The sequence below is a fragment of the Leishmania martiniquensis genome, chromosome 6 (assembly GCF_017916325.1).
Source record: "Leishmania martiniquensis isolate LSCM1 chromosome 6, whole genome shotgun sequence".
Classification (NCBI taxonomy): Eukaryota; Euglenozoa; class Kinetoplastea; order Trypanosomatida; family Trypanosomatidae; genus Leishmania; species Leishmania martiniquensis.
The window spans coordinates 264,298-274,963 of NC_090141.1; the positions used below are offsets into that span (position 1 = coordinate 264,298).

General features: G+C 64.1%; 1 protein-coding gene across 1 annotated transcript; it reads left to right on the forward strand.

The window, feature by feature from the left end:
* Positions 1-820: 820 nt before the first annotated feature.
* Positions 821-6,778, forward strand: LSCM1_07985 (uncharacterized protein; the record flags this gene model as incomplete). The annotated part of the gene is made up of 1 exon (XM_067325332.1): positions 821-6,778. One exon carries the CDS (start codon positions 821-823, stop codon positions 6,776-6,778), a length of 5,958 nt encoding a protein of 1,985 aa, XP_067181188.1.
* Between the last annotated feature and the right edge of the window lie 3,888 nt (positions 6,779-10,666).

A 10,666-nucleotide genomic window follows, 5' to 3' on the forward strand; every position in this document is an offset into this window, starting at 1 on the left:
CCATTTCGTTGCCTCCCCTCCCCCCTGTCTGCCTGTGTGCGCTGTCAGTGTCAGCCTCTCATCACCATCACCATCGCTTTCATTGAGTTCTCTTTCCCCTTTTCGCCTCTGAATTGCTGAGCGGCGTGCGCGCCCCTTTTTTTTGCTGGTCTCCTCCCCTTCTCTTCCGGCACACCATCCTAACGCCTTCTTCCCCCCCGTCGTTCATCATTGGGGCCGTTTGTCGCCATCACCCACAGTTAGCAGTCCCCCCCCTCTCCCCGCTCCCCGCGCCCATTCATCGTCGTCGTCGTCTGCCATTGCGTGCGCGTTCTCGCCTCTAACGCACCCCCCTCCCCCTCCCCCACATACACAGGCATAAATCTTTCTCTATCTTCATTTATAAAGCGGCTGGAATCGGTGGCTCTGCCAAGCCAGACAGAGAGAGAGCGCAGTGCTACCCTCTCCTCCCCTCTCTCGTCGCCCCCTCCCCCTCTGAGCACAGAAGCGGGCAGGCGGACGAGCCGCAGACGAACACGTCGGTGTGCAGAGGCGCCACAGCGTCACAGCAGCGACACGCAAAAAAACAAACTCAAAGTTACGCGCCCTCAGTTTATCCTTAACTTCTCTCTCTTTCTGTGTGTGTGTGTGCCAGTGTCGCACAATCCTCTCTCGACTCAGTCTCTCTTACTCTGTCCACCGTGTACACGAATCCTCCCGGCTGCTGTACGCTGCTATCGAAGTACAATCGGAGGGGGGGCGGCGGGCGGGTGCGGAGCCTGTCGCGCGCTCTCATTATCATTGTTATCGAGAGAGAGGGCGAGGCAGATAAAAAACGCCGATGCCGAACACCTGCTCGGAGGGGAAGCGGTTGAGCCTGTTGCATGGAGTGCACGCCGCTGAAGATACGGATATGGCGGCGCCGCGTGATGCTAGGCTGAAGCCGCTCCCGTTGCAGTGGCCGCTCGGCCTTCACGGGCCCGTTGATGTGCTCAGCGGCGGCGGAGACGGATCCGCAGTACCTGCAGTGGTAGGACCACCGGAAGTGGCCGACGGCGCATACAGTAGTGGCGAAGTCGGCGTCTATGCCTCCCCCCTCAGCGCCACACAGCGCAACAGTAACCCCTTGAGCCGTGGGCTGCTCGGTTGTCACCACGACCCCACCCCAACAGTCGTGCCTGATGCTCCTGGCACGCCTCCATCAGCGCAGGAGTCAATAGCAGCGGGGTCGACGGTGGCAGCGACCACGATACGTTTGCCCGCTTCCTCGGCGCCTTCCCCCTTCCTCCTCGCAGAAGGCAAGCCCAACTCCTCTATACCGGTGCCCAACAGCCGGGGCAGCAACTTAGCCGCAGGCTGCCGCGCTGACCCGCTGCCAAGGGCGGCCGATGAAAGCGGCGCTACCAGCCGTGGAAGCAGTGCCGACATTGCTCGCACGTGTGCAGGGGCGGTGATGGAGGGGGTGTACGGCAGGCATTATGCGGATCCCATGCTGCAGTCGAGGAGAGGGCAAAGCGGGGGCAGCAGCGATTTCTTCCATCGTGGCGCAGACGGCGATGATGATGAGGACGGCTCAGCCGCCTTTCAGGCCGCCGTCGACGCTGCCGTGCGCTTCGACGACCTCTCCAGCGAGGATGACTCGACGGGCGGAGGCAGTGCGGGGCGTAGGCTGCGACGTGCTGACCCCACACCGCTGTCTCACATGCTGTCGACAGCGAGCGACAGCGGCGACGGCTCGCTTACCCGCGCCCACAGCGGTAGCGTCGATCTTGTGGGCCCCTTCGACATGCCAGGGCGCCGCAGCGATGGGAACGGCGAGCGGCGTCAGCTTCACTCACCGCTGACACCGGACACGCAGCAACGCGGCTGCGGGGGTGAGAGGAGCACTGGTGGTCGCCCAGAGATGGTGGACCACGCCTCTCTCTTTGGTCACACATATCCTCCGCTGTCTAGTGTTGCTGCAGAGCAGCGCGCTGCCATCGGGGCAGCGGACACGACGTACGCGGCAACTGCACTGTCGCTTCCCTATTTTTCAGCTCCTGGGAGTACAAACTTGTCACCGCGCCAGGCCGTCCAGCCCCGGACCTCGCCAGCTGCTGCGGCTGCGACTAGCCCAACAGCCATCGCCACGACGGAGAAGTCGAGCTGCGCAGCTGCACAAGTGCACCAGCTGCGGCAACAGCTACTCTACCCCTACGCCGTCACAAGCGCCAGGGTCAAGGCCAGCTCGTCCATTCCGACGTCCTCGACCTCGCTGCGGCCATTGTCGATGCCTGTGTCGTCCGCGATGAGCGGAGTGCCGCCCCAGCAGCAGCAGCACCACCACCACCACCAGCGCTCCTCGTTGTCGCAGGCTTCGCCGCATGGCAGCAAAGCGCCTCCAACAGCGGTGACCCACGCCTTCCCGGCCGGGGCGACCGCGATGGCAACGCAGGGCGACGCGGACAGCTTCCGCTTCGTATCGCCGCTGCAGGCATCTGTCGTGGTAAGCCGCCCTAACCCCACCGTCAGTGGCACTTCGATGGGCGGTGGCGCTGCTGCACAGAACAGCGCTGAGGCTAGTCTCGCCATTCTGCCAGGCACAGGAGACAGTGGGGCGGGCGCTGGTGTCGCTGCGCAGACGTCGAGCAACTCGCTCTTGTCCTCCCCCGGTCCTCAGTCATTCCACCTGTACCAGGTGCCGCAGGCGGCAGTTGAAGCCGAGCCGCAACAGCAGCAGCAAGGAAGCGCGAGCGTACTCCTCTATTCCCCGCCGCAGGCGTACCTTGGGTCAGGCCAGGTGGCACTTGCCCACCTGCGTCCTGCACCCTCTAGCCCAGCTTCCGCGACTGCTGTGCTCGGCGACTCGACGCGGCCACGTTCGACGTCGCCTCCGAACGTCTCGTATTGCCTTCCTCCTGTCACTCAGCAGCAACAGCAGCAGGTCATCGGAGGGTACACACTGACGCCCACTGCGAACGCTTCTGCTGCTGCTGCTGCCGTCGCTGCCGCTGCCGCTCCGTCGGAGGAGTCCGGCCGTGCGTCGCGCAATTTGTACCTCCGAAATCTTCCGCACTCGTGGAACACGAGGATACTGCGTGAGCTGTGCAGCCGCTACGGCGCTGTCCTGTCGGCAAAGGTCGCCCATCACCCCACGACGAATGAATCACTGGGGTACGGCTTCGTCCTCTTCGAGCACAAACAGAGCGCCATGACGTGCATGGCGATGCTGAACCAGGCGCATGTCCATGCGGAGGGCGAGGAGCCGCGCACGCTGCTTGTGCGGATGGCCCACGCGACAGCCGCGCCAGGCTTTCAGGAAGAGGGCGTCGGCGAGAGCGCCGTCTCCGGCCTCCGCAAATCGATGGAGCCGCTGACGTCGGGCTCGGCAAGCCGGGCGGGTGCGTCCGGGGGACGGCTGCCGCAGTGGGTCACTCAACAGCAGCAGCCGCCGCAGCAGCCGGCGAGTAGGCTCCGCTCCCCGCGCACATCGCTGTCGGACTCTGCATCGGCAATATTGCTGTCACTCAGTTCCGCGGCGCACTTTCACAGCCGGGAACTGTCAGGCGTTAGTATGGGCGAGACATATCGGGGCCACGCTCACCGCCACTCCATCGCCGACAGCATCAAGGCGAACGCGAACACCTCCTCAAATACCTCGGGCGCTGGCGGTGACTCGCTGCGGTGCACCTCTCCAGTCGGCGGCGCTGGCGGCAGCAGCAGCAGCGTGGCCATCTCCAGGACGTCGATGCCGTCCTCCTTTCCTGAGGCATGCAGCTACACGAGCCCCAAGGGCGCAGCGAGGGCCTCGGTGCCGCCGCTGCGAGGCCTCTATCACGCGCCATCGGCGAACGCGACACCATCGCCCTTGTCCCCTACCCAGAAGCACCATCTGCAGCTGGTGCACCAGCCTCCGCCGCAGGAGGAGGGCTCCCTGTCCTACTCGTCCACATCGGCGACCATGTCTGTCCCGGCCGGAGCGACCGTCGCGGCGTCAGCCATGACAGCAGTGGAAGCCCGGTGCACAGGCTACAGCTTCTCCAGTCCTCCCTTGCTCTCCCCCAACGACACTGGCTCGCTGCTACGACGGCCATCCTCAGTGCCGCACTCGCCGGTTCAGCTGCCGCAGTCTTTCCACGCGCCCTCTGCATCGGTGCCCACCAGCGCGTCTTCGAGAAAGGTGGCCCCTTCCGCCTCCGCCTCCGCCACCACGTCGACTCGTAACGTGTACATCACGAACCTCCCTCTCACGTGGAACACAACAAAGCTGCGCGAGCTGTGCAGCCAGTACGGCGAGATCGTCTCCGCGTCGGTGGCGCACCACCCGAAGACGAACGAGTCGCGCGGCTACGGCTTTGTTCTGTTCGTGGACGAGCGCGATGCGGCATCCTGTGTCATGACGCTGCACCAGTACCGCGTCCCGAACTCCCCTAACGTGCTGTGCTGCCGCTTTGCAAAAGAAAAAGCAACACCGTCTATCGCACACGCGCTGCTGTCACCGTCGCAGGAGCCTGGATTTGACTCCGGCGCCAGTGGAAACGGCAGCTCCCTCCTCGCCACCGCCGCTGGGGGCTTGTCCGCCGCCGCGACGTCGCAGACTACGGTGCCGTTGATGGCGACGGGGGACAGCGCTGAGGTCTTTGACAGCAGTGCGTTCAGCACCGGTGGCGACAGCAGCACCAACGACAGCGTCGAGGCTGCCATCAAAGGTGCAGTGTGCATGCCGATCGATGTTTTCTGCACGCTGCAGCAGCGAGTTCGCGCGCAGTGCGCGCAGCACCTCGCCCAGCAGCAGCAGCAACGCAGAGCGACGGGCGATGGCAGCGAGCCAACCGGCACTGTGGCTGTGGCAGAGGCGCCTTCTGAAGAGATCGAGATGATGATGCGGTGCTGCGTCGTCTACGGCACGCATGTGCCGGCATCGGGGTATGGCTGCGTGCGCCCGTTGGACTGCCTCGGTATGTCTTCCCGCAGGACTGCCACTCGCTTCCCCACCGCCGCTGAGGTCGATGGCGCAGCAGAACTGCACCATGAGCTCCTCGCGGGGCCACCGACGCTGGCCTCATCGGGGCAGCGGTCGGTTGGCTCTCTCCTCTCCGCCGAGTGTGGCGACCCGCGTCTTGAAACGGCTGGCGCCCTTGACACCGCCGCGTCCCCGTCGCTGCTGGAAGCGGTAGTGTGTACGCATGCTATTCCCGTTGGCCGAACGCAGCCGGTCTCTCCTGCAGCTGCCGGCATCGCCACTATGCAGGCAGCCTCAAGCAGAGAGGGTGGCATCAGCGTCGCCCCATCGCGTGAGCAGCCGCATGGGGTGGACATGACAGCCGCGGAGAGTGTGGGCCTCATTGCAGCGCCGGGGGATATGATATCGCCAGTCGCGTCACAGGAGCTGTGGTACACCTGCACGCTCTTCACCACGCCGTCAGCGTCAGACGCGTTCGTTCAGGCGGCAGCGGAGGCGGCACCAGTCGTCGGCGCTACCGTCGACACCGAGCATGATGACGTGGGCACCGGTGGCGGAAGCGTTGCGGGCACATTGGCGGTGCATCTCTCCTCTCACGACAAGGACGCGCCGCCGGCTGGCGACAAGGCGGCCAACGCTCCACAGATGCGCTTTGGGCGTCGGGATCAGGTGATGGTGCTCAGCAGCGCGCTGTCGGCGGGGCCGGCGGACACCCCCTCCACCACGGCGAACAGCACGCACCCCCCCCATAAAGAGGGATCGCATACACAGCAGCGGCCCCCCGTGACGCCTCCCCAACAGCAGCGCCATTCCTGTCATCAATGCCTGCGCCCGTCACATGTGGTGCCACCGCCAACGCTGCCGCATACACAGGCGAGGGACGTCAGTGCGGCCGCATCTGCGACGCGGCCGGGCGGCCCCAGCTTTTTCCTCGAAGCAGGCCTTGCTGCGACCCCAATGCATCCATCAACCTTCACGCCTGAGCCTGCAGAGCAGCTTCTCCAGTCGCCGCACCGACCGAGGCAGCAGCAGCAGCCAATGCTGTGCTCTCCGACCTCTGCTGACCTCCTCCTCCGCTCTCTGCCGTCGCCGGCTGCACACTACACGTACCCGTTGGCAACGTTGTCAAGCCCGACCGCGGGCGCGTCGCTCACGAGCCCGATTTCGATGATGCTGACCGGCGGTGGCGGTGATGGCAGCGGCAACAGCGCCGTAGCGCCGCTGTCTTTCTCGCCAGACCTCGTCTCCAGCGCTTCCGCTGCCATTGCGGGCGGCTGGCATCCATCCGCGTCAACAGCGGACTGCGCCTATCTACTCGGCTCTCCTGCATCCTCGTCGTCCATTAACCTGAGCGCTGGCACCCACATCCTCTCCGGCGCGGCGACGCCGCAGCCGAGTGTGGGGCTGAATACTTCGAACATGCCGAGCGCCTACTCGGCCATGCTCAACACGGCAGGGCTGGTCAGCCCTCCAGGAACTACGGCATCAGCTGCACACGCTCACACCGCCGTCTTCGCCTCTCCCTCTGCACATGCTTGGACGGCTTTCATCGGCAGTCCTGCCGCTCCAATGGCGAGTGTCTTGGGCTCCCCCCCACCAGCGGGCCCTTTGCCGATTTCGTCGCCCGGGCAGGCGCCGCCACCACCACCGCACATCCCTTACCCGTTCGGTGGCGTCATCTATGCGATGCCAGCGGCGGCACTCTCGGCGACCGCGACCGGCGGGCCCCCGGTGTTGCTCAGCGCCTCCCCGACTATCGACGCGGCTGGCTCGGCGACTTCAGCCTCGTTGACGCAGGTGCCGTGTACGTCGCCGAACGCCACACCTCAGCGCTTCGCGCAGCCACTGCGACCCTAGCAACACCAGAAACCGCGGCAGCACGCGCTCAAACAGCAGTGCCATCTGCCACGACATCCGTTCAGCTGGTTCGACGCCAGTGCCTCCTTCTGTGGAACGAGAAGGTGATGGCATACCGCCCCGCCCCCTCTCTTCTGTGCTGCAACCCGCGCCCGCTTCTTCCCCCTCCCGTATATATTACACATGCATCTCGCATGATTCGCCGCAGCGCTTCTCAGGCTGGTGTTGCTGGCTGCAGCTCTCTCTCTCTCCCTCTCCCTCCCCGCCTCTTTTGTCCGTTGTGTGCGTGGACACGACCGGCGTGCGACGCTCTCATTGCCGCTGCCTTTCACATGTTGATGTGGCGCGTCCTCATCCCTTTCCATGATTCCTTCCGTGACATTTGTGCGGATGAGGCAGTCTCTCGGATGTGCACAACGCCCCCCTCCCCTCCCCTTCTCTTCTTGTCCTGCCCGGCTCTCTCCCTCAGACTTTCTCTATCCCCTCCCCCCTCTCCCCGTCTGGTGCGCTGGTGCGTTGGTGCCCACGCACGTCTCCCGGTGAGTTTCCCTCTCTATGCCCCTGCGCCTCTTTTTCTTCTGTAGACTGACACTCCACGTTCCGCTGCGGCCTACTCCCCCCTCCCCATATCCCCTCTTCCCATTCTTTCTCTTCTACAAACTCCCGCTTGCCATCCTTCCCATACCTCTCCTCCCCCCGGCCCGCCGCCACTTCATTCACGTACCTCCTCCACCCACTCGCCATTCTTGTCGCTGCTGCTCGCTTCTCCTGTGCGCGTCGCCACATGCGACGGCTGCCTCTCTGCGTCCCTCCCTCCCCCTCTCCCTCTCTTGCACAGCCCTCTGCAGATCTTTGCTCTGCGCGCACCGCTGTGTCTGTGACGCATGTCTGACTGGAGAGACGGGGCACTGTCGGCGTGCGCGTCGTCGTCGGCGGCTTTGATCGTGCGAGGGAAGGGGTGAGTGGGGGACTGGATGAGCGCGCGTGGTAGTGGGGCCCTGTGATGCAGGTGTGCTCTCTTCCTGATGTGTCTGCATTCTGTCTCCCTTTTAATTTTTGCTTTCGTCGAACGCCCCCTTTCCCGTCGCGTGGCGTAAGCACATTTTATGTGCTTACGTGTTCATGTCTGCATCCATGCTGATCGTCGTGGTGCGAGTGTGGGTGGCCTGTGCGCCCGTTGCCTCAACCCTCTTGTTGGTGCGCCTCTTCTGTCTCTCTGTCTCTCTCTCTCTTCCACTCACGCTAACACACACACACACACACGTGTCTGCCTGTCAGAGGGCTCGCTTCCCTTTCTGGCATGCTTCAACCCCAGCAGCCGCAGCAACAACGCGTTGGCGTCCCTCAGCCTCACGCCGACCGTCCTCTTACCCTTCCTGCGACTTACCCAGTGCGGCCAGTTTCTCCACCTTTGCCCACCGCCCAGCACCCCTGCACCACCTCTCGTCAGTATGCACAAGACACTGAAGGGGCTGTGCAAGAGAGCGAGGGAGCCCGGGGGCGGGACGCGGGGGGAGGGAGGGACGCCCCACCATGCGGAGGAGGGGAGGGGAGGCAGTCCGCTAGAAGCTGCACGTAGAGCATCAGATTCTTCCTGATGCTCTGGGTAAGGTGGTGTAAGGGTGCAGAGGCTCGAAAGAGGGATGACCCGGGGCGGGGAAGGCGTACGCCAAGCACAGCTGCGCCTCTGCGTGGGGGCTTTCCGCGAAGAGGGGCAGTGGCCGCACCATCGCGGGTGTCCTGTCGCGCTCGACAGGCACCGTGCGCACCATCGCTTCCCTTTTCTCTTTTTGTACTTTCACAGCGCATTGCCAATGCGCTCCACCCATGCGCGCCCTCCGCCTCCCCCACTCGTCTGCTAATGGAGTGGCGTGCGTGCGTGCGTGTGTGTGGTGGAGGGGAGAGGAGGAGGGGGGGGCGGGGGCGTACCCATCGTATCATACGGCGTCGGAAGCCGCTCCTCTGAGAGAGCGTCCTCCACCGCCACCAGAAGAAAAGAAACGGTACCAACGAGCAGCACGGCTGAGCCCCTTCAGCTCGGCAGGAGAACGGATGGGTGTGTCGGTAGGCGCGCGTGCGCGGGAGAGGTGTGTGTGTGTGGTGTGGAGGGAGGCGGAAGTGCATCCGAGATCGAAGGCGCCAGCCAGAGGGCGACCGGTGCACTTGTCGTTCGGCATGGCATAGGTACGTGCCCTTCGATGGCCTCCCCCCTCTCCACCTGTTGGGCCCCTTCTCCATTCCGGCGGGTGAAGATGTACGATCCGCTGAGAGGAGTGCGCATGCCTGATGCCGACGCTTTATGCACCCCCCCTTCCCCTCTTCGCTTGCCGCATCGAACGGCGCGCTTCGCCGTCTCCTCGCCCGCTCACTCCGCTCCTCCCCCCTCTTCCTCCTCCTCTGTGCCGACCCTCTGCACCGCCAGGGCTCCGGTGGCCACTCCCCCCTCCCCTCCCCCTCTCCCACGACTTCTGCGCGAACTCCCAGAGGCCATACACTGAGGAACCTGACGCGACCGCGGCGGATAGCTGGTGCGAGTGCTGTTGCGAGCTGCCCCTTTCACATCCTTTTTTTTCTTTGCGTAGCCGCATTACCCTCAGCGCAGGCGCCTCTGAAAGGGGGAGGCACTGCCGCTCATCGCTCCTCCCCTTCCCTTCTCCCTTCTCCGCAACGCCCCACGCGCTCCTGCGAAGACGCACCGCGGGTGGGCTGCACCTAAGGCTCTCGGGAGTGGCATCGCTAGCATCGACAGTACACATTTCGTCCGCTTCCCCCTCCCCCCATACGTGAGCACGCTCACCCCCTACGTTGACGAGGCCTGACGATCCGGATTGACGGCGGTGCTGAATCTGCGCAGCTTCGGCTGCTGCCACTGCTGTGACAGCGGAGGTGGAGGGAGGGAGACACCGGCGCTTCCTCTCTCTGTTCCGCTCTCTCCTTTTTTGAACTTGTGTCCCGCCCGCTTGTTGCGCGCTCTCCATCGAACGCGGTCGAGTGCGAACGGGCGCTCGGGCGTTTGTCACTCATTCATTGGGCTCCTCCTCCTCCTGTCGTGACGCGCCATCGATGTGAGGACACTGCTGCCGTACGCGCAGCCTCCCCACCCCCTTTTTTCGTCCCGTACCCCCTCTCTCCTTCCCTTTCTCCCTCTTCTAATCGCCATCGTGTGAAGCATTCTGGCAGGGGCGGGCGTCTCTCTCACTCTTTCTCTCTGTGTGTGTGCGCGCGCAGCGTCACGTATGCTCCTCACGCGCTCCTCCCCCAACACCGCCGCCGCTCCCTTACCGCGCAGTGCTGTACGCCACGCGCGTTTTTTGTTGTTCTTTCCTTTTATCCACACGTACGTCTCTCATACGCGCACCCGCCACGTATGGATTGCCTGACGGAGACATCCTCTGCCACCTGAGCGGTGAAGCGCACATCCGGTCGGCGGCTTGTCAGAACGCCACGCATCTGTGGCACACCGCCAGCGCCTTTGCGACTGCTATTCTTAAAGGGCTCCGCCTCCGCCTCCCCTCTCTCTCATTTTCTGGTCACCCCTCCTCTTTTTTATCTTCACGACGATTCCTTTCAAGAACGGCATCAACGGCCTCTTTTGTCGCTGCCTGTCGTGCGAGTGGTTGCCCACTCTGCCCCTCTTACCCCCCTTCCCCCCATCCCTCGCGTTGCCGCCTACCCACTTACGCCCGCGCTAGAGTGCAGTGTGCCAAATTGTACGTGTGCCACATTCACTGGCGCTGTAGTGATCACGGCGGGCGCGGCTGCCAGTCATCCTCGCAGCTCGGCGCACCTTTCAGCCTCCCCTTTCCTTTCCCCCCTCTCCGTGTGTGTGTTATCGCCGACGGGGGGTACGTCCACCTCCCCTCCTCCTCTCCCCATTTCCTCTCAGTG